This window comes from Aulonocara sp. 'chitande type north' Nkhata Bay, linkage group LG15 (assembly GCF_057382095.1).
Source record: "Aulonocara sp. 'chitande type north' Nkhata Bay isolate Kocher_YH1m ecotype deep benthic linkage group LG15, A_spYH_male_GT1.1, whole genome shotgun sequence".
In the NCBI taxonomy this organism is placed as follows: domain Eukaryota; kingdom Metazoa; phylum Chordata; class Actinopteri; order Cichliformes; family Cichlidae; genus Aulonocara; species Aulonocara sp. 'chitande type north' Nkhata Bay.
Genome location: NC_141358.1, coordinates 33,550,712 through 33,572,717, shown reverse-complemented (window position 1 = coordinate 33,572,717; position 22,006 = coordinate 33,550,712). Strand labels below are relative to the sequence as shown.

The 22,006-nt window shown below is 40.3% G+C and overlaps 3 protein-coding genes across 4 annotated transcripts in view; 1 reads left to right on the top strand and 2 right to left on the bottom strand.

Annotated features, from left to right (window-relative positions):
- The first annotated feature begins 94 nt into the window (after nucleotides 1-94).
- LOC147313425 (ATP-dependent RNA helicase DDX54-like) lies at nucleotides 95-21,801 on the top strand. Its single transcript, XM_086262982.1, has 5 exons — nucleotides 95-288; nucleotides 379-492; nucleotides 582-1,061; nucleotides 1,822-1,962; nucleotides 20,823-21,801. Exons 1-3 carry the CDS (start codon nucleotides 95-97, stop codon nucleotides 865-867), a joined length of 594 nt encoding a protein of 197 aa, XP_086119108.1. The 3' UTR covers nucleotides 868-1,061; nucleotides 1,822-1,962; nucleotides 20,823-21,801.
- Nucleotides 13,460-16,021, bottom strand: lyrm2 (LYR motif containing 2). Its single transcript, XM_086262978.1, has 3 exons — nucleotides 15,904-16,021; nucleotides 13,904-14,044; nucleotides 13,460-13,723 (listed from the first exon to the last, which is right to left on the bottom strand). The coding sequence occupies exons 1-3, from the start codon at nucleotides 15,946-15,948 to the stop codon at nucleotides 13,643-13,645; spliced, it is 267 nt and encodes an 88-aa protein (XP_086119104.1). The 5' UTR covers nucleotides 15,949-16,021; the 3' UTR covers nucleotides 13,460-13,642.
- mdn1 (midasin AAA ATPase 1) overlaps nucleotides 17,478-22,006 on the bottom strand; it is a 60,566-nt gene continuing 56,037 nt past the window's right edge. For both annotated transcript variants that reach the window (XM_086262979.1, XM_086262980.1), the window contains exons 96-102: nucleotides 21,690-21,805; nucleotides 21,388-21,562; nucleotides 21,116-21,189; nucleotides 20,845-20,959; nucleotides 19,566-19,632; nucleotides 18,568-18,710; nucleotides 17,478-18,485 (exon numbers count right to left, since the gene is read on the bottom strand). In XM_086262979.1, coding sequence (XP_086119105.1) covers nucleotides 18,300-18,485; nucleotides 18,568-18,710; nucleotides 19,566-19,632; nucleotides 20,845-20,959; nucleotides 21,116-21,189; nucleotides 21,388-21,562; nucleotides 21,690-21,805 — 876 coding nt within the window. In that variant the 3' untranslated portion in view covers nucleotides 17,478-18,299. The remainder of the gene's footprint in view (nucleotides 18,486-18,567; nucleotides 18,711-19,565; nucleotides 19,633-20,844; nucleotides 20,960-21,115; nucleotides 21,190-21,387; nucleotides 21,563-21,689; nucleotides 21,806-22,006) is intronic.

Genomic DNA, 22,006 nt, shown 5'->3' with positions numbered 1-22,006 from the left:
CTGTCTGATGAAGAAGAAGCAAAATAAAGTGCAGTTTTGATGTAGATGATGTTGTATACAAACTAGAAGAGGAAGATAGTAAGATCTCTGTATCATGCTTTGTCACTTTGTACCATGTAATTCTTTCTATTTCCACCAGGGGGTGTTTTCAGAAGTGGTAGGTGGTAAAAGAAGAGGTCAGCAGGAAGATGGCGAAGAGCGACCAAAGACCAAGAAAAAGAGGCAGTCAGGCAAAGATGAAGAGTATTATATCCCTTACAGACCTAAAGACTTTGACTCTGAGAGAGGGTGAGGCATTAAACTGTTGCATCTGTTTCTTTAAAAAATGTGAATGGCTTTGTGTTTTATGCTGTTTTGTCCTGTGTTATGCGTCGACAGGTTGAGTCTCGGTGGAGAGGGCAGTGCTTTTGAACAGCAGGCCTCTTCAGCTGTCCTTGATCTCATGGGAGATGAAGGCGATCGCCTTAACCAGCAGAAGAAAATGATGAAATGGTACAAATTTCCCTATGTTTGACTCAGTATCCACCAAATGGTCATTTCAAACTATAATTTAAAGTCTTTTTTCCCCCTTCTTTTTTTAGGGACCGTAAGAGGAAGCGTTTTGTGAGAGAAACGGGAAAAGAAGACCAGAAGAAGAAGATCAAAACAGACAGCGGTCAGGTTATCAGTAACAAGAAGAACAGGAAGAACTTGTATCCTTCCAACAAAAAGCTTCTCTGTGTGCTGCTCTCAATGACCCTCTTCTCTACTCCTATGACAATATTAAGCTGTACTGTGAAGATGTTGTATCACTTGACAACATGCAACATCAAGCATAACCTATTTTTTAGCAGTGTAAAACCATCTCATATGAAAGATCTCATATGAAAGATCAAATAACAAACATAATGGAGGTTTTGGGCTTAACGACTACTTTTCTCTCTTTTGTCTCTTTAGGCACTAGGATCAGCACCTTCACGCAGGCTGACCTGGCATCATGCAGCATCAGGTACGTCGACATCAGTGAAGAAGAGAAACATGCCGACTGGTTCTCCTTCACCGTGTCCGACGGGACAAATGAGGTGAATGGCAGAAGATTTTTACGATACCTGGTAGCTTAACATGTTTTAAAATTCATTCATGAAGGAGGTCTTGATGCAGATATCTACTGACTACAACAGAAGCTCTGAAATATTATTTGTTCTTCCTAAAGACTAATTGGGTTTTAAAAATAACTTCCCATTTTGGCCAAGACATAAGTCAACAGTCCTTGTGTGTCCAAAGAGGGACCTTTAATCTTTAAAGTGCAGGGAACAACCTTAAATGGTGCAGAAGCTGTTGACAGGAATTAAGAAAGAAAACCAGAAAGAGAAATGTTTTCTGATCACTTAAACACTTAGCTTAATTAAAAAAAAACCTTAACGGTGTCATTAAATTGAAAGGCATTAAAGAAATGCAAAAAAACTAACAAACTCTACAGCTTTTATAACAGTGGGAAAGTAGCAGCTTCCTGTCCCGTCATCTCATGCATAAATCTGCCTTGCTAATTCAAACTAATGAGGATCACAAGGACTCGAGTAAACATGTAAAAAAGGTCATCTGACCTTCACGCCTGGCTGACTGCAATGTGTGGAAGCTTTGTGGCCACTGTGGTGCTTGGTGAAGTTGTGTAGCCCTTTGGGGTTAAACTTTTTCATCACAATTAGACTTTTCTATTTGCTCAATTGTTGAGAAAGTTCTCAGTGAAAAGTAGGAAGTTGCTGGCAGAAGGTAGTTTTGGTTACACATATGTGTATCGCTCATAGGTTGTTTCATCATCTTATTATTGTTCTTTGTCTTCAGGTTGCTCAGACTTTCTACATCACTGTCAAGCCTGTGGACGACTCCCTGCCTCTTCTTCAGGTCCCTGGCATGAGGGTGCAGGAGGGTGGGGGAAAGACCATCACTGAGTTTGAGCTGAAAGCCACCGATGCGGACACAGAGGTAACACACTGGCTACATACGTTTTCTGCAAATCTTTCACAGCTTTAATTACAGTATATGCGTGACATTATGACAAGAATCAGGTGTCACCTTCTTTGGCGGGAACTACAACAGAGACGCTTTGAGCACTTCAGAAGGTCTTAAAATAAAACAAAACAAAACTTTTCAAATGTTTAACTGAGGTCAAAATACAGCATTCAAGGGCTGATTTCTTCAGCATGCACGCTCATACTTCTCCTATAATTAAGGCTAAACTAAAGCAAATGTTGCTCTCCATCCTCTGCTGCATATATTGTAGAGTTAATAATATGCATGAAGTACTTTAAATTATCTTATTTGCCTTTTTCCTTCTTTAAGCATCTGATTCCCTTTATGAGCTGCACAATACAAACAGATCATATCTTTGAAGCTTGGTATGATTTGTGAACTAATTGGCATCATGTTTGGAATCATCCCAAAGCACTACAGTTACCAGTTTAGAAAAGAGCTGGAGCTCTGAATATTTATTTTGAGATCATTACCTAAGCTGGCTAAACTAAGCAGCCGGTTTAAAGGATAATCCAACACTGTTAGTCCCATAAATCTGTATTATTCTGTATTCTCAGTAAAAACTTGAAGATTTATTTTCTACTGCCTTATTGTAGAATTTTACAGAATAACACCCAAAAGTGATGTTAAGGTTCGCCACTATAGATATTTTGAAGCTGATTCCTGAATTTGAGTTCTCACTATTTTGCTGGTTTGTTGGTTGTGGAGAACAAACACTGCTTCTTTATGTAGCTTCATCCTAGGGAGACATTGCAGGCAATATCACTGCAATGTGATACGATGGCACCTGCTGTACAGTTTTATTACAGTGGGATGATTGAAATGGCAGAGTGAGGCTGTGTCTGCGAGAGTGTGCGTGCTCTTTTGTGAATTTGTGGGTGTATTCATGTGCTTCTGTCTTTGTGAGGACATGTTTGGAAGGACAGGATATTTCTGTAGCATGGAAGGAGCAGCTTCATGTTTTCAGCTCACCACAGGTTGAGCAAAAGAGTGGGTGAAGTTTTGCCTTTTCTCATCCTCCTGTAAGCTTTGATATTTTTTGCTTTTCCTGCTTCAAATATTCATAAAAAAATTAGGATAATTTTCCTTTTTGTGTCATAGTGAATACTAAAAAACCATATACTACATGTTCATTTTAAAAACACATCAATTGGCTGATGGTGTATGATATTAAAAGGAAATGAAGGCTACTTTTTGATAAGGTATGCAGCAAATGCTGATCTTATCAGGTTAGTGTGGGATCACTGCAGTTATAGTTGGGATACACTGTGTACAACTGCAATTAGTGCCAATTTATGTTTCCAGATCAAACCCTTATGACTCCTTAAAATGAAGTCATGGCTTTCTGACTCCCTTCAAGTTCAATCTTTTTTCTATTCTGAAATAGTTTCATTTGAAGGACTTTTTAATACCTGAAGATCAGCTATGCCTCAGAGCTGTTGGGACTCACAAATTGGAAACCGCTGCTCCTGGGCTTTCCTTCTAAACTCCCTCAGTGGATGACATAAACCACAAAGACTTCTCTATCAGTGTATAGAGAGCCACCTGTTTCCTTCACTGCATCCAGTTTAGTGTTGCATCGGTGCCCGCATCCTGCATCCTTCGTGCTGCTGCAGATAAAACTCTGTGCCTGTTGGAAGGTAGAGGAGGGGAAAACAAAAGACTCCTTTAGATTTTGCCTTCACAGTGAGAACGAGGGCCAAAAGCTTGACCTCACATTCTTCGCCCTGATCATTTCTCCTGAATGACTCCATGTATCTGCTGTATTTTCTGTTGCGCATGTTTACTCAGCTAATTTTCATTTTAAATCAGCAGTTCTCTCATTATGAGCCTGCTTATGTTCACCTCAAGGTTGCAGATGAGGATCAGTGTCCATCTGCTGTTGTAAAATGTTGGTCCTCCAGGCTGCAGAGAGCCACTTTAATGTGTCGCATGCTTAATTTGAAGCTTGTAAACATAATTTTCTTAATGATAATACATTTCCAATAACTGAAATAAACCTTAGCCTGAGCGCGAGAGATGGAGTCAATATGAATAAATAAAACAGATGAGATTTCTAGTTCAAACTGTAAACATCATCCCGACTGTGAGCATTTGCTCCCATATTCTGCCAAATGCTTGTACTCAATCTAAAAATATGTTTGAGATATTACTATTCTGGATATTAATGCATAATCTCTGTGGTGTTTATGCTGAGCTTCCTGAAGGTCATTTGGCCAATTTTGAAGCAGTGGGGCTCTCATCTAAGTGTTTCCTTTTCTACAACCTTCTGTGGAAGGTGTAAATGAGCAGAAACCCAGAGCCAATAATAACTTTCATATTTGATATTTTCCAAGAAATTCATTATTCGCAAAAGATTTTTACTATTAAGATTCAGTCTTTTTTGGGTGTCTCCCTCCTCACAGTAAAATTGTGTGCAAGCATAAAAATCCGCACTAATTGTCTTTAAAGACCATCGTGTGAATTAGGTTCTCCTGCTGATTTAAAAAACCTGCTGCAGTGCTTTGTAACATTTTTTGGCATATTTAAAACATTATTTTTAACCCATTTTGAACCTGTGTGGTTATTTTTGACTGACTCCTATCAGACCTGATCTGGAAACCATGGACAACTTCAAGTTCCTGGTCTAAGACAGTAAACCAAATGTGGTCAGTGACAATGGTACCCTCATAAGCTTTGAGCACAAAAGGTCTGCACCATTTCCAAAAAAATATACATATTTTATAATGATTACCCGTTGCCAGTGTAGGGACTAACGCGTTATTAAGTAACGCGTTACAGTAACTACGTTATTATTGTGGTAACGAGCACGGTAACTAGTTATTATGCCAAAATCAAGAACACGTTTATCATTACTGGGAATTAGATAGGGTCATTACTTCGTGTGTTACGTTCGACTTACCTCGGAAATCGGACACGGACCAGGGAATGATGTCACACTCGAGTAAACGGCGTTCTGGTTAGCCTCGTCAGAGAAGTCGGGACTCCAATATGGCGACGCCCTCGAAAACGGTTGTTTTGCTAGCCCTCTATAAAAACAAATTACTACTAAACACATATGCAGCTCATCTGCAGTCTGGAGTTACCTACATCTTCCTACTCGGAAGGCAGAATTTCCGAGTTCTGAGTACAACCGAAAGCACCACGACTGCAGTTTCCATGGTGGACGTAAAAAGCGCACGTGACGCTGTGACGTAGGCTAGAATTTTAGACCACTGAAGCACTTAATCTACCATCATATTTTATTGATCTACATGGCCTGACTGGAGGAAATATTATTTTGGTTAAATATTGACTATTGACGTCCTCAAGACCTGTGCCCCCCAGCTGTGTGGAGTCTTTCATAAACTGTTTATGCTGAGTCTGAGTCTGCAGAGGGTCCCAGTGATGTGGAAGACATCATGCCTCGTCCCTGTACCAAAGACACCACGTCCCAGTGGCCCCCCGGATTACAGGCCCGTGGCACTGACCTCCCACATCATGAAGACCCTGGAAAGGCTCATCCTGGACCAGCTGCGACCCATAGTAAGACCACACCTGGATCCCCTTCAGTTCGCTTATCAGCCTCGTCTTGGAACTGAGGATGCCATCATCTACCTGCTCAATCGTGTCTACACCCATCTGGACCAGCCGGCGAGCACTGTGAGGGTCATGTTTTTTGACTTTTCTAGTGCTTTCAATACCATCAGGCCGACCCTCCTGGGTGATAAGTTAGCAGCGGTGCAGGTGGATGCTTCTCTGGTGTCCTGGATTGTAGATTACCTGACAGGAAGACCACAATATGTACGTCTCGGACAGTGTGTGTCTGACAAGGTGATCAGCAACACAGGGGCACCACAGGGGACTGCCCTCTCCCCCTTCCTCTTCACCCTCTACACCACAGACTTCAGCCACTGCACAGAGACCTGCCATCTTCAGAAGTTTTCTGATGACTCTGCGGTGGTTGGATGCATCAGCAGGGATGATGAGACAGAGTACCGGGCTGTGGTCGACTCCTTTGTCACGTGGTGTGAGCAGAATCATCTGCAGCTCAACGTGGCAAAGACCAAGGAACTGATCGTGGACTTCAGGAAGACCAGGAAACACTTGACCCCTGTTTCAATCCAGGGGGTCAGTGTTGACATTGTGGAGGACTATAAATACCTTGGAGTACACATTGAAAATAAACTGGACTGGGCTAAAAACACCACAGCACTTTACAGGAAGGGCCAGAGTCGTCTCTATTTTTTGAGGCGACTGAGGTCCTTCAGCATCTGCCAGAAAATGCTGAGGATTTTCTATGAGTCTGTTGTGGCCAGTGCGATCCTCTATGCTGTTGCATGCTGGGGGAGCAGGCTGAGGGTCGCAGATGCCAACAGACTTAATAAACTAATCCGTAAGGCCAGTAATGTTGTGGGGATGGAGCTGGACTCCCTCAAGGTGGTGTCGGAGAGGCGGATGCTGTCCAAGATAAAGACAATGTTGGATAACACCTCCCACCCACTCCATGACATGCTGGTCAGTCACAGGAGCACGTTCAGTGAGAGACTGAGATTACCGAAAAGCACCACTGAACGACACAGGAAGTCTTTCCTGCCTGTGGCCATCTCCCTGTACAACGCATCCACTTAACACACTGGTTACTGCTACAACTACACGTTTCTTTTCCAGCTATTTAGTGACTTATGTATGTATATATATGTATATATTGTACTATTCTTAGTTAGCGTATTGTCTGTTTTGTCTTAATGTTGGTTTATGTTGGTTTATAATGGAGCACTGTAACAAAAAATAATTTCCCCCAGGGATCAATAAAGTATTCTGATTCTGATTCTGAGGCTGAAAATACTTATTATTGTGTGGATGCTTTAAGTATTTGTGCTAAAACATAGTATTAATTTAAAATGACAATATTCATAGTTCATCACAGTGTCTCTGGTAAATCACAGTATTTCTGCTATGTTGTACTATTTTTCTAAATCATAGTGTTTCTGTAATGTTTAAGTATTTTTGGCTAAATATATTCTTTCTGTTATCTTATACTATTTCTCCTAAATTCTTGTATTCTTGAGAAGTTATCATGTTTCTGGTAAGTTACAATATTTCTGCTAAGTTCTCCTATGCTATTGTACTTCTGCCAAGTAGTCAAAGGAGCTTGGAAAGAAAAGCGTCTGGACTTCTTTAAGTTGCTTGAAGACGTTTCACCTCTCATCCGAGAAGCTTCTTCAGTTCTAAGGTCAAATGGTGGAGAGTCCCAGATATAAACCTAGTGGTAGTGACCCCCCACAGAGGGACAAAAGGACCCCCTGATGATCCTCTAATCGCCTGAGCCAAGGTGTGAAACTGGGCGTGGGTCCCAATCAGCCAGAGTTTCGGGTGTGTTCATTGTGAAACCTGGCCCCACCTTGTCATGCGAATTCCTGAGGTCAGATGGCCCAGGATGTGAGTGGGCGTTAAGGCGTCTGGGAAGGGATCTCAAAACTGGATTATAGATGGCAGAGAGTTGGTGTCGTAAACCCCCGCCTCTGTTCAAAGATGGTCGCTCACAGTGGACATAGATGGCTTCTTTCACTCCTCTTTCAAACCATCTGTCCTCTCTGTCCAAAATGTGAACATTGGCATCCTCGAAAGAGTGTCCTTTATCCTTTAGATGCAGATGGACAGCTGAGTCTTGTCCTGTGGAGGTGGCTCTTCTGTGTTGTGCCATGAGCTTATGAAGTGGCTGTTTGGTCTCTCCAATGTAGAGGTCTGAGCATTCCTCGCTGCACTGTACAGCATACACCACATTGTTAAGTCTGTGTTTTGGCGTTTTGTCTTTCGGGTGAACCAGTTTCTGTCTGAGTGTGTTGCTGGGTCTGAAATACACTGGGATGTCATGCTTGGAGAAAACTCTCCTGAGTTTCTCTGATACACCGGCTACATAGGGGATGACAATGTTGTTGCGTCTGTCCTCCCTCGCTGGTGTCTGGTCACCAGACACCAGCGAGGGAGGTGAAATGTCTTCAAGCAACTTAAAGAAGTCCAGACGCTTTTCTTTCCAAGCTCCTTTGACTACGATGACCTGGATGACTGAGAACCTTCACAGACATTCTGCCAAGTATTATGTTTACTCTAAGATATTGCAGTTCTGCTAAGTTATTCAATATTAGCAAAGTTCCTTTGCTTCTTCAAAGTTTTTACAATTTCTGCAACTTTTCAGCTTTTTCAGCTAGTTTTTGCAGACAGCTTCAGCTTTAAAGCATCCACACTGCATTTTCGCAGGAAATGCAAATTTTTCCAGTTTATTTTATTTTTCTTTGTGAGGCTGAAAATACTTTTAAGTTTGCCCATCATTACTGAACATGAGGTCTCCAGTTGGTGCAGTTCAGCTGTTTTCAGTTAAGTTTACAAAGAATGGACAAACCTCACTGTGTTTATGTTGAACCATTTTTGCACTGCATTTTTTGATACCTACAGCTCCTAAATGGTCTGAGCCACAGTTTAATGTTGGCACTGCTAAAAGTAAAGTTTCTACCCATTTCAATGGCAAAAATAAATATACTTTTCAAAAGTTTTAACACACTGTATGTGGTGTTTTGTGATCCACTGCTTCTTCCTAGTGATACTACGTACAATGATTTGTGATTTATAACACTGCTGCATCAACCCCAAAATGATGTGTTTGCATTTATAGAGGTTTGAAACAATATAAATAGATTAAAACAGACAGCTAAAAAGTGACACATAAAACAAACATTGTTAATTTCTAATTTAGTTTCATTCATTTCATCATTAACTTGCACTCGCACTACTACACTGCCATTTTACGTTCAGGCCATTAGGTGGCACAGTGCACTTGTGGCAGGATAGTGCTAACATGTAAACAAGATAAAAGACTGGCATCCTTGCTGGTATCCAGTTAGGGAAGCAACACATTCATAAGAGAATTCTGAGTAAAACCAAAGTTAGTTAAAGTAACTAGTTACTACAAGTAACGAGAAAGGAACGAGTAACCTTTGATAGAAATAACTACTAATGTAACTAAGTTACTAATTTAAAGTAACTTACCCAACACTGTGCACATGTATTTTTATTTTCTTTTGTGCACTTGTCTCAAAATTTCAACAAATTTAAGCAAACTTTGTGTGGAAACAGTGATTGAAAGCCTCAGCTGTGATGCAAGAAACTCAATAACAGTTAAAGGTTTGCACACACCTTTTAAAATCACCACATAAGTGAAGAGATAAAGAGAGAGGCACCCCCAAAATGAATCAAAGCACCCTCAAAGATTTCTTACTTTTTTTTTGACAATACAGTACTTGGTTGAGACGTAACATTTTAACGACAAAAGTATACAACCCCCCCCCCAAAAAAAAAAAAACAAAAAAAACAAAAAAAAAAAAAACAACTTTCCAGCTCTCTAGCACCCTTGCTGCCAGACCGATGGTGGCTAAGAGGCAGCGGAGCGGAGGTGTAAGTGTCTGGCTTAAAACAAGACATATTAGTTGCATTTAACCTTCAGTTACTCTTTATATAGTTAGGTAGGCATCAGGCCATGTTTCTTTTTAGCTGAAAAACATTACACCCAGATAATCTGCAGTCTCGAAAACCTTTCCATCGATGTTTGCTACCCTACAATCCGTCCTGCTCTGTAGTAAAATCAGCGACATTTGACCATAATTTTTCATCTAATTGAATCTATTTGTGTATGATTGTCAGTCCAAAGAGGGTAATATGAGGAGAAAGTACAAGGTCAGGAAGAACCAGGTAAGAAAACAGACAGGGAACAGTGACAGGCACAACAGCAACTGTTAAACTGACAAAGAGAAAAAAAACCTGATTTTACTCACACAATCTGAAAGTTGTGTTCTCCCGATATTAAAGCTGATATACAGAATCTGCAAAACAAACTGGGTTGAAACATTTCTGACCCTCTTTAACAACATTCCAACATAACATTATCATTGATTGGGGAGATTAAAATTAATGATATATTTTTATGTGGTTCAGCCACAACTTTACTAAAACCTCAGCCAGTAATAGGTAGGCCAACTTTTGGACCGTCCAGTTGTCTGTATGACTGCCGCAGTACGTACATCACATTTGAGCACTATCAGAAAGAGCCAAACAGCCCTGGTGGAGTGAGGAGCTGTAAAGAGAAGCAGAGTGCACTGTTTATATTCTAAAAATGTTTTAAGCTGGTTTCAAAGATTCTGTACTGCAGCTTTAAATGTTTTCCAAAAGCACGCATACACTTATCAGTGTTTCTCAAACTTTTTACAGTGTGTACCACCTGAGAAAAATGTCAAGCTCTCCCAAGGACCACTATGAATGTATGAAACTCATAAATCTTACAACACAAAATTAGTATTATTAAATTAATAAAATTAGTATGTGCAGTAAAGTTTTTTTTCATACATTATATACATTCTACCACAGGCAAAGTTGCCTCCATCTTTATAGTTTTTTATTAATATTTTGTAATAATTTATTCTGTTTTGGGAGTGTTTTTTTTATGTATCTGTATTATACTGTTTACTTTTTACTCACTATTGGCGTCATTCATTGTCATGTTTTGTGACGAGGACCCAGGCACGGAGAGACTTGATGAATTTAAGAATCGTGAGTGTTAATTTAAACATTGATCTAGGGATTTCCACCCATTTAACACGTTATTCTATTATATTTTATTTTTTATTTTATACATTTGATTTTGTGATGTGATGTGAGCGCAGGTGCAACCCAACAGGCCCCAAACATTCCTGGCAGCAAGTAAAAATGAAATATAAAAATATAGTCCAAACAGGTAAGGTGTAATTGTATTATGAGCCATAGTGCTTGGTCTGTTTGTAAATCAATTGCAGTTAGAGGCTACATTAATTTTCTTTCTGTAAGCACTTATTGAAATTATCTGAGCACATTACAAGTACATATTTGCTTACTCTGTATGCTCAAATGTGACCCGTTATGGCCAACAGAAAAAAAGCGGAGGTCTGAAAAACAGGTGGGGGTCCTCCACCACCACCACTCACAGAGGCTGAGCAGTTGGCTTCCACATTTGTGATAATGTTGGCAGCATCACATATGATCTTCACAGTGCAGAGAACACAAATTAGCATCCATTACTATAATGAAATAATTTGTTAGTTTGAAATGCTACAGGGAACTATGTACCTGCACATTAATGCTGTGGAAAGACTTCCTGTTCACATAGTCTCCTTCATTTACTGAAGGAGCAATGATTGGAATGTGAGTGCCATCTATACAGCCAATCACGCCTGGGAACCGTGAGAATAAATGTAAAATTTAAGTAGTAGTTCAAGTATCACCACATCATGAATTAAGTTTCGTTCATCCTGCTACCTGCAATTTTGTGGCATCCCTCTTTGATAAATCTTGTGGGTCTATGACCGGGGAACACCACAGACGAGTACAGGAGACGTTTCAGTGCAACTGTAACATTCCTGACTGCCCGACAGACGGTAGCCTTGGAAACGTGCTCAGCGTCGCCAATATTATACAGAAAGCTCCCGTTTGCAAAAAAGCGAAGTGCGATACAAATAATATGTACAGAACTGAGAGGATGTCCGCGATGTGTCACATGAGCAATATTAGGCCTGAGGATGTTCTTCAAATAAATTATAGATTGTGCTGAAAAACGGTAACGTTCACACAGGAAATCATCAGGAAATGATAAAATGTCCAAACGCGCTCTAATCACTCTCTCCCGGCGGAGAGCTCTGCGGAGAATTTGGGCTTCAACATCTACTGGCTCTTCAAGGAAGGAGCACGCCATGTCTGACACTTCCTACAGTCAGGTTTCTGACAAAGAGGCGGAGAAAGTCAGGGTTAGTTGAAGTAAACCTGCTAGGGGGCAGGTTAGCTTCACGGAGTGTGTTGTCATAGTAACTCGCTCAGAATTAATCTAAACTCGCTTTGTGAAACCGAAAACCCAGAGTTTTCGTTAACTCAGGGTATACTTACTCAGAGTTTGCACTAAACCGGCTTCCTGAAATAGGGCCCAGGTGTTTAAATGCACCAAGGAGACAGTCATAGAGAACTTGGGACAACTGGAGACATTTAAGGATGCGGGGACTGAAAGAGACAGGGAAGAAGTCTCATCGTGACGTGTAAAGTTTATCTTGCTTGGCTGGGCAGCTCTCTGGGTGCTCAGCACCCCCAAAGCTCTGATCCTAGAATTGCCCCTGTTCTCAGGTCATCTTATTATGGCAACAGACTCTGTGAATGGTTATTTAACAAAGTTAAAATAATAATAATAAAAAAAACACACATTCTGACTGAACTCTTACCTGTGTATTTCAGTGGCATAAATTGCAAGCTAGCATTTTAATTCTGATATCACCAAGCAGTTCACAAAAATGTGAAGTTGACTGCTTAACACCTGCTGCTGATTTAGAAATCAGCAGCAGGTACACACATTAACTGGAAATAGTGACAGAGGCAATGTGCCTAGTATAGTATGGAGGGGGTTGATGGATGTGCTGACACCGATTTGAAGAGTAGGTGCACTTTCTAAATATGTCTATATATTCTTACTGTTACTTTTTATGACTTCATTTAAATGCCAGAATAAGCGCTGTTAAAAATGTGTTCCATTCATATGTTCCTTATCAAGGCTGTGGGGGGGCTGGAGCCTATCCCAGCTGTCATAGGGCAAGAGGCAGGATCGCCAGTCTATCGCAGGGCTAACACAGACAGACAACCATTTGCACTTACATTCACACCGATGGGCAATTTAGAATCATTAGTTAACGTAACCCCACTAATTGCATGTCTCAGGTTTGTGGGAGGAAGCCGGAGTACCCAGAGAGAACCCACAGAAACACGGGGATAACATGCAAACGCAGATGGTGGAATCGAACTCAGGACTGTGAGGCGACAGTGCAGTGCGTGCCATATCAGGATGATGAGAAGATCATAGTGGCTTTACTGTTACATAAAGGTTGAAGGTTCTGTGACACTAATCTGCTCCAGAGCAGGTTAGGGACATAGCTCAAATCATCATGATTTACCCCAGAAAGAAGTGAACGAACTTTGTTGTACAGAAAATCAAAGGTTTCTGAATTTGAGAGGTTCTCTGGTCTGCAGATGCTTACATCTTTTGGAACATTAAAATCTTTAAAGATACCAGCTGACTTTGAAAAAAAAAAATCCAAAACCCTCTTTAAGACTGTCCTCTCCTGGGTTCCTGTGTACAGTGAGTGTATACTATAAGGAAAGATGCAAAGCAATACATGCTTGCTCTTTGTGGTAAAATCCAGGAATATCATGTTTTTCTATACCACCAAATCGCAATAACTGTTCCGTCATTGTAAGGTAAAGACCCTACAGTAAGTCAAAACCCCACATCGCTCCGAGTGTCCCCGTAAGGACACGTTGCCATGTTGCAGTATTACTGTCTGCTGTATCACTACAGTTGCTGTTACTCTATTTGATACCAGAAAAAATGCATTAAAAAAGGATCAAGGTGTTTGTCATTTCATACATTATTCTTTATTTAACACATGTACAGTATAAACAGTGCCAATATACACACGTGGCAGATGGGTTCAATCAGACTCTCAGGTGGTCTCGATTCCCACATCAAATATTATTCCTCACTAAAAACCAGTCAAATAGAGTACAAAACAGGAACTCCAGCAGCTTGCAGTCATTAACTGTGGGCCAACGCCAGAGACTTCTGCAGCTCCGCCAGGTGATTGGAAGCTTGTGTGATCATCATACGGATTGCATCCTGAACTGACCAGACAGACACATTAAATAACACAGTTTGAACATTTAGTCCAAGAGGGGAAAAACTGAGATGCTGCTAAGTGTTTATTTTCTTTTACCTATATCTAACTTCTGATCTGATGACACAATGACTTTTAGTGGACCTGGTAAAACAAAAGTGAAAAAAACAACAACTGTGTACCTCATGTGTGACATTCTTGTTCCTATGGAATTCCTCTCTGGCCCAGTCTCTCAAGAACTTCCTATCTGCCTCATCTGGCACCCGTCGTATGGTCCTCAGCATGTTTCTGTAGATCCCCAACACATTCTGCCTGTGTAAAAACTTAGCCAAACGTATGCTATTAGGGCACACAGTTTAATATATGCGGTTGTGCTAGGACCAAATCTGGCTTAATGCTTTTAGTGCCACTGTTAATAATGTTTGAAACTTATTTAAAAACATGCAGTATTGCTCTGATAATATGCACAGATTCCTTAGAGACTCTTCTAACCTAAGTATGAAACAACATACTTAAAAACAACATCCCTGCACTAAGTAACCACAAAATTTTTAAATTGTTGTTCTGCGACACATAGAAAGAAGAGGACATTTGTAATTTTCTATTGAGTAAATATTTTCATTTCTACATTGTTTTTACAGAACTCCTAAATACTATTTAAACTAATAATGGATTGGATTTATATAGCGCTTTTCAAGGCACCCAATACCACTATTCATTCACTCTCACATTCACACACTGGTGGAGGCAAGCTACGGTTGCAGCCACAGCTGCCCTGGGGCAGACTGACAGAAGCGAGGCTGCCATATCGCGCCATCGGCCCCTCTGGCCAACACCAGTAGGCAAGTAGGGTAAAGTGTCTTGCCCAGGGACACAACGACCAGGACAGAGAGCCCAGGGATCGAACCGGCGACCTTCCGGTTACAGATGCGATTCCCAACCCCCTGAGCCACGGTCGCCCAACTAAGAAGACTATATAATCTCAACATTTGGTATAATTTAGATAGATGACTTTGTGCTCTTATTTTATTGGTCAGCTCTTTCTCACAAAAATATCTTGCCATCTACTCGTTTCATTTGTTTTGACAATGTCTGTATTCCTTAATGGTAGAGGTGGGAATCACGATACATCCCACGATACGATATTATCACAATACTTAACACACGATACGATATTATTGCAATTTTTAAAAATATTTTGCGATATTCAGATTCTGTACATAAAGGTAAACTTTATCAATATTCATTTTATCTAATATCAAAGTCTCGCACTCAGTCTTTCTCTCATTTCAGTCATTTTTATTGTTGTACTACAGTCTAGTCCAACTTAACTGAATGCAACCATCTGGTACAATTATAGCTATTCTGAACTATGCAATTTAAGAAAACTATGCAGCCCCTTCAGCAACTGAAGAATTTGAAAGTAAATTAAAACAAAATATAATTTTACATTAAATAAAAAAGTTTTAAACTTAATTAAAATAAAACATGTCTTAAATTAAAATAAATAAACTGTCATGTTTATTGCTGCCAAAAAAAAGTTAAACACATTTGGACAGTGAAGGAATGTCAGGATTCTTGCTCAGAAAAAGGAGCTGATCAACATGCTCTGAAGTCAGAGCACAAAAACCTTTTTTGTAACAAAATATCACGATACTACACAGTATCGATTTTCCCCCCACCCCTACTTAATGGTCTGTCCAGTGTCTGATACTGTGTGTGTTTATTCCAAAGTTCGATAACTTTTTCTTCAAGAAGGAAAAACTAAACAAAACACTAAGAACTGGGGTTATTTTTGTACAACTCTTCAGAAAAGGCCACTGATGTCACAGTATGCTATCCCAGCGAAGATTTGGACCTTTAATGACTGTTGTTTTTTCACGATGTCTTGCAGCGGCTGAAAAACAGTTTCAAAATAAAAGGTGAAAAGGTTTCTAAACAGAAGGCATAAATGTCGACTTTCCTTTTTGCCGGGGTACCCTGAACACTTTGGGCCAGAACATGACGTTCTTTTTCACCATGTTTACTAGGAGGTGACGGGCGTACATTGGGACTAGCTAGTAGTAGGGTACAGAGAACTAATAAAGCTAGTCTGTTAGCTACTCAACTTTTTTAGATTTTACACCTAACACTGCTGTAGATATTTCATATCATATATATATATATATATATATATATTTACCTGCTTTAAAGAAAGCGCAGCAGACGGCAACCGTGAAACGGTCATATTTACTCGGCACTTTCACAGGCGGATGTTGAAATGACGCTAATAGCGCCTCACTGTTTCTCGCCCCCTGGTGGAGCGGAGGACATAACAAGAACCAGTACCGACAGAAAGTGCTAAGTTTTATTTTTGTGGCATTTGATGGTGACCCTTTATTTCGGAGTTGCAAACGAATTAATACACACACACAATCGATTTGCTATGTTTATCATTACCCCCACTTGCCCCACAGAGAGAGGAAAAAAACTGAAATATGACCAGATGAAATATGACCAATATGTTGAAATATATAATAATTACACATACTACTAGTCATCAATTTCATGTTCTTCCAAAAGCACGTTCCAGTTTGTTTTTTTTAACTGAATAATGGTTGAACAGGTCCATCCACAGTTTTAATAAACGGAAATACAAAATGTCATTAGATTATCGCCCCCTTCCGTGTCAATACACTTCCTGGCAACATATTACTTTACTGTCATTATACATAATTTGTGTGCTTTATATTTTAAGATTAATTTTAAGATTAACTGTTTAACACATTAACTGTTCTTGAATTTAAGATTTCAAGATTTTTGACTACAAAAATAGTGTTAGTGTGTGGGCTGTAAAGCCTGCTTAATTATTTCAATTGTTCTTTTCTGAAGTTTACATAAAGTTTACATAAAGGTTGAAGTATGTATTTCCCCAGACTTCTAAACAGTACTTAAGGCAAAAAGTAATGCAAAAGATGGTGTGCATTACTCAGTGCAGAGATGCTCTTGACAGTTTTGCTTGTACCATTTTTGTGAGGTTTCCCAGAAATGTGCCAACAACTTGTTCCATCAGCTTGTTTGTACTCTCTGCTCATATTGCCTTCATATTAAATAATTTTTGCTTTTTAAAGAACTTATTTTAATATTGCACTCAACAACAAACAAAGCTCCCTAAAAGAAAAATGTAACTTCAAGGGCCAAATTGCATTGTACTTCTTCACGTCAATATAGTAGGGGTGACGTGGGCCGTGATAGCAATCTTAACCTCCTAAGACCCGAACTCTTCCACGGAATGCATTTTTAATTGGGAATATTGGGAATGTAAAAACAAAGAATTACCAGATTTATAAATCTGGGTACTCCGGCTTCCAGATTTATTGTTTTACCTGATTTTTGTTTCTAAGAAAAATGAGAGCCACATATGAGGATATTCGTTTAAAATTTCGATAGAAATGTAGCAGTATAATGTCCTTGTAAGTGGATATCAGGCCCTTGTAGAGCAACATTGAGTATTTTGGTCTAAATAACCCAAAATGTGATGTCCACATATTTGGACGCCAGGTCCTAGGAGGTTAGAACAACATATATTTGGGGATTTTTCTTTTTTGAAGAACTGCTCCACATATAAAATCAACAGTCTTCCATCATCTTTGATTTGTGGAATTCTCCCATAGCTCAGGATTCTTCGACTGCTGCATCTCTGTTAAAACGAGGTTCAAGGTTTGGGTGGCTCTCTTCTCTGTGGCTTTTAAAACAAGTGAGTCACAGACAGTGGGATTTTGTTCATCTCATGATTTAATAGACAGATGCAATTAACTCGTTAAATATGTATACATGTATGTCCACATTAAAGAACACACATTTCAGTACACATCATGAACATGTTTCCACAGACAGCCAGCTGTGTCACACTACAAAGGGAAGATGAACACAACTGAAGTGTTTCTAAAGCACAAAGATGGGTTCTCCCAGAGGCCTTTATAAAAAGCGGACTCTGCAGCTGCTGTGCTTCACAGTACATGACTGAAACAAACTAGTAAAAATCCTGATCTGTCACCTGCTACTTGAGGTGTGACATGAGATGCAGTGCTGTTCTTTCCAAGGCACATGTTTGAGTTCCTTTAATATCAGCTCCAGCATGCTACTGTTCAGTTTAGCCTTGAAAAAGGCTTCTATTATACAAAGCTCAGTCCTACTGTTGTGCTCAGGGTGAAGATAATTCTTTGATCTTCATAACACTGACTAAACATTCAAACAAATGTAAAACAGGGCTATCATACAGGGACAGAGGTATTTACTGATGCTTAACTACGGTATTTCACGCACATGGAAATCACATTTTTGTTTCTGTTATTTAATTTCAGACGTGCAAGTTAAAGCAATCCTTTGTTACATGACAAAAGACACCAAATTCCCCTGATGCAGACAAAACAGCAACACTTGCTATCCAACTCAACTAGAACCTACAGTAATAATAAGAAAATAAAGGCACATTTACAGCTCAGTCTCTGATCTCTGACAGGCTAGCAGCAGACTGGCATTTTGCGGTGGCTGCTGCCCATTTCCCTCTTTCCTGTAAAAAGATGGCTCCTCATCAGCCTACTGCTCAGCCACAGTAACAAGTTCAAACCACTGCCTGAGTGCGTCGCTGAGTGTTGCTGGCAAGGCGTTGATGTCTCGCAGGATCACGTAGAAGGGAAAGGGAAACTCATCCATGTAGGAGTGGATCTCTGGCAGCTCTCCTGGCCCTTTGAAGATGGGCACCTTGATGTCTAGAATGGAATCCTGCAGCACAGTATCGAGGTTTAGTTACGATTTGAGACTTAAACTTTGGAAAATACCCAACAATCACATTCTGGTCTCGTACCCGGGAGTTCGGATTGTCCAGCACCATGAAGATGATGAAGATACCAGCGCTGCGTGCTGCACGCACAGCGGCCATTACCCGCTCCTTTCCCTCCAGGAAGAGCCCCCGACCATCAGACACGATCACAAGCAGCTGGGCTGTCTCTATGGAGGGATATCACAGATCAGTTTAAGACTGGACATCTGGTGAGTATGAATGAGCCACAGGCTCCTCTTTAGTTCATGACTATGACAAACTCCAACTCTTTGTCTAAAGAGAACAAACAGCATCTGTCTATCAGACGTTCTTCTTCATTGACACAAATTCCACCTGAGACTCATTCAGAGAAGCTGAACTATCCTTATGTAGAAGTTACAGTTTTCTCTGGGTACCACTGGTTAATATAATATAATGATGATCAAAATTTCAGCTTTAAAGGGGGGGGAATTGTTGGTCACGTGTAATCAGAGGCTCCACATGAAAACCTCAAGAATGTTTATTTAAAAAAAATGCTGCTCATGTAGGACTACAGTGAGTATTTTATGACAGCTGCACACTCATGGCCTCCACAGAGGCCACAGTCCTGCACGTAATAGTCCTTTAAGCCCACAACAGAGCATCTCAATACTGAACTAAGTGGCTAAACTACTTCCTATTGCTCTTCTAATTGGTTGAATCTCAGAGAACCTAAATGTGAACTGGATCACACCTACTCAGCAGGACAGTAGAACTTTTGTTTTCAAGCGCTCGTACACAGTAACTGCAGCTGGCTGTTAGGTGCATTAGGCATGGATATTGATAATAAAAAATGAACAAAACTATAAAACATTTAACACATTTGGTTGTATACATACTTGTACAATATAAACACTTCACGTGTCACATTCATGTGACAATCCCATGACTGTTAGGGTTCATTATATATTCTAATCTGCATACTGCCTGCAACCTTTTTGTTTTCTCAGGTGTTTGATCTAGGTGTGAGGTCCAGTAAGCTGAGGAGCAGAATGAGGAGTCACCTGAGTTCATAGATCCTGGAATCTGCTGCCGTGCTGCCAGAAACATTTTAACTGAGGTCTCCAAAAACTGTAAATGACAGAGAGAGAATGAATGCAGCAGCACAGCAACATGTTCAGCACATGTCATCATGTTTAAGCAGAAGCTACAGTATGAGCACATTCAGAGCTGTGCTCAGGGGCGTGCCGATGATCACGCACACATTATAATAGCTCACTGAAGGCAAGTCGCTGACTTTGTACCAGTCATCAGTAATGTAATGCAAACATAATATTTATATGCCTGTAAATAAATATTACATTTCTATCATCCCAGCTGTATATGACTGTAATTCAGAGCCATGTTACTTTGTGATTCTTGTTCTAGAGCAGCACCACACCCATGGGAAGAGCTGCTGCTCTGAGATCATGTCGCTCCGAATGAAATCGTTAGCCTTTGCTAAAGAAGTTTCCTTTGACATTTACACCAAAATGCAGGCAAGCAGAAAAAAACCCCTCAAATACTTCTACTCACTCTAATATACAGAGAAGTTTCCACAGTACAATCAGTTCTGTCTTATCTATTTTATATTCTTGCTCTTAAAGAAACCAGCCTTTGTTTCCTTTTGAGTTTGCCTCATAAACCGCTGGACTGACATTTAGATTTGAGTGCTTTAGAGGTGCAAGGGCAGACTGACTACTTAAAGTGTGTTAGGGTACAAGACTTCACAACCATTTCCAATTTAGAATAACAAATTAACCTAACATGCATGTCTTTGGACTTAGGAGAAAACACACTTTTCCTGGTGACCCTGAACCTTTCCTCAGTTATGCTGCTGGGGTCTTCTTCACTCTCCATGTGTTTATACAGCACTTTGCATTTGTTCATTCGTTATTATTCATCTCTGGCTCTCCTCCACAGCGTGTCGGCCACAGCAGACTTCTCTCTGAGCCTGGTTGTGTCAGAGATTTCTTCCCACTGTTGCCAAAGTGCTTGTTCATACGGGTCATATGATTGTTCGGGTTTTTTCTGTATGTATGATTGTAGGGTCCACCTTACAATATAAAGTGGCTTGAGGTGACTGTTGTTGTGATTTGGTGTTATATAAATAAAACAGAATTTAACTGAACTGAACTCTGTACCATTCTATTTATTGTTAGATGAACTGGCTCTCTGTAGCTTTCTGTTATCATATTGCATTACTGTGTCTTACTTTCCTCATATAAGCATTGAAAAGATTTTTAAAGTATAATTATTTGTTCTTTTGTGTGATGATTCAGATAGCTGGAGGAGGATTCCCACCTGTGCTATTCTGGTCTTCTTCTGCTGGAACTGACAGAGCCTGAGAATCCGAGACCCAGACTCGTCATTAAACTGATGCTGGAAGGGATGCAGCAGCTGCACCTGCTCCCCAAAGCTGCATACAAGAGCAAAAGTTCATTTATTTTAATGATGACATCACAACTGTACAGTACATGAAGCCATATTCACGCTGGTTCGTTTTTTTGGTTTTAGATCATATCACACAGCTATTAAAATTAAATCACAACATACAGAAAGATGAAGCTCTTACCTACAGACAGACACCTGGCCTACCTCCAGCAGAGTGAGGGCATTGATAATCACTGCCAGGGATTCAAATGCCAGCTGTGCATGGACGCAGACACACAAACACACATGCAAGTTTTAATTAATGCAAACTTTAGATAAGATATGGGAAGCAAAAGTTGGGCATTATAGGGAAATGGCACATGAAAAACCATCAGTTAATAATAAGCACTAAATACACCGTTGCTATTACTGATCGTTTCTGATCGGCATCTGATTGTAACTGGAGCCTCGAACCTGTTTAGAGTGGTTGTCCACCATGCTGGAGGAGTCGTCCACAGCCAGGCAGATCTGGTACTCTCTCTTGCTGGGCTTCGTCCGCCTTAACCAGATCTTGTCTTTGCGAAACTGACTGGCGATATAAGGGATCACCTTCCTCATGTTCAGACGCTTTCCTGTTCGGTAATCACCCCTGAGGACACGCACATATAAAGACACAAATATACAGTTGATACACACACACAGCATCAGCTCACATTAACAGTGGACCAGTTTCACCACAGCAGAGAGAATCAAGATTTCCTGTGTGCTTTACTGACTTTAGTTTGGCGGCCTGTGTGGGCTCCAAGATGAGACGGAGCTGCTCGCACAGCTGCTGAGAGAGAGCCGAGGTCAGAGTTTGGTACTGCTGCCACATGGAAGCCGCTACAGTCTCCTGAAACACAGCGACAGTTGCAGTTAATCACAGGAAAGAACCACGTTTTTCCTGTAAGCCATCACTCTGAGACGCTTTTCTTTTTTTTTATTATATAAAACACAAATGGGACACATTTAACTATTCCACCGTCTCCTGAGTGAAGCTTTGTGTTTTAGAAAATACATCAAATATATTCCCAACTTTCACATGATCCTCGTT

What these genes read in the sequence shown, in the direction of transcription:
- lyrm2 (XM_086262978.1), bottom strand. Translation starts at nt 15,948, where the DNA reads ATGACCGTTTCACGGTTGCCGTCTGCTGCGCTTTCTTTAAAGCAG. An exon ending in CTGCGCTTTCTTTAAAGCAG is followed by an intron (nt 14,045 to 15,903) that starts GTAAATATATAT and finishes CGTTTGGCTAAG; the next exon opens with TTTTTACACAGGCAGAATGT. An exon ending in ACAAGAATGTCACACATGAG is followed by an intron (nt 13,724 to 13,903) that starts GTACACAGTTGT and finishes TGGTCAGTTCAG; the next exon opens with GATGCAATCCGTATGATGAT.
- LOC147313425 (XM_086262982.1), top strand. Translation starts at nt 95, where the DNA reads ATGCTTTGTCACTTTGTACCATGTAATTCTTTCTATTTCCACCAGGGG. An exon ending in GACTTTGACTCTGAGAGAGG is followed by an intron (nt 289 to 378) that starts GTGAGGCATTAA and finishes ATGCGTCGACAG; the next exon opens with GTTGAGTCTCGGTGGAGAGG. An exon ending in CAGAAGAAAATGATGAAATG is followed by an intron (nt 493 to 581) that starts GTACAAATTTCC and finishes TTCTTTTTTTAG; the next exon opens with GGACCGTAAGAGGAAGCGTT.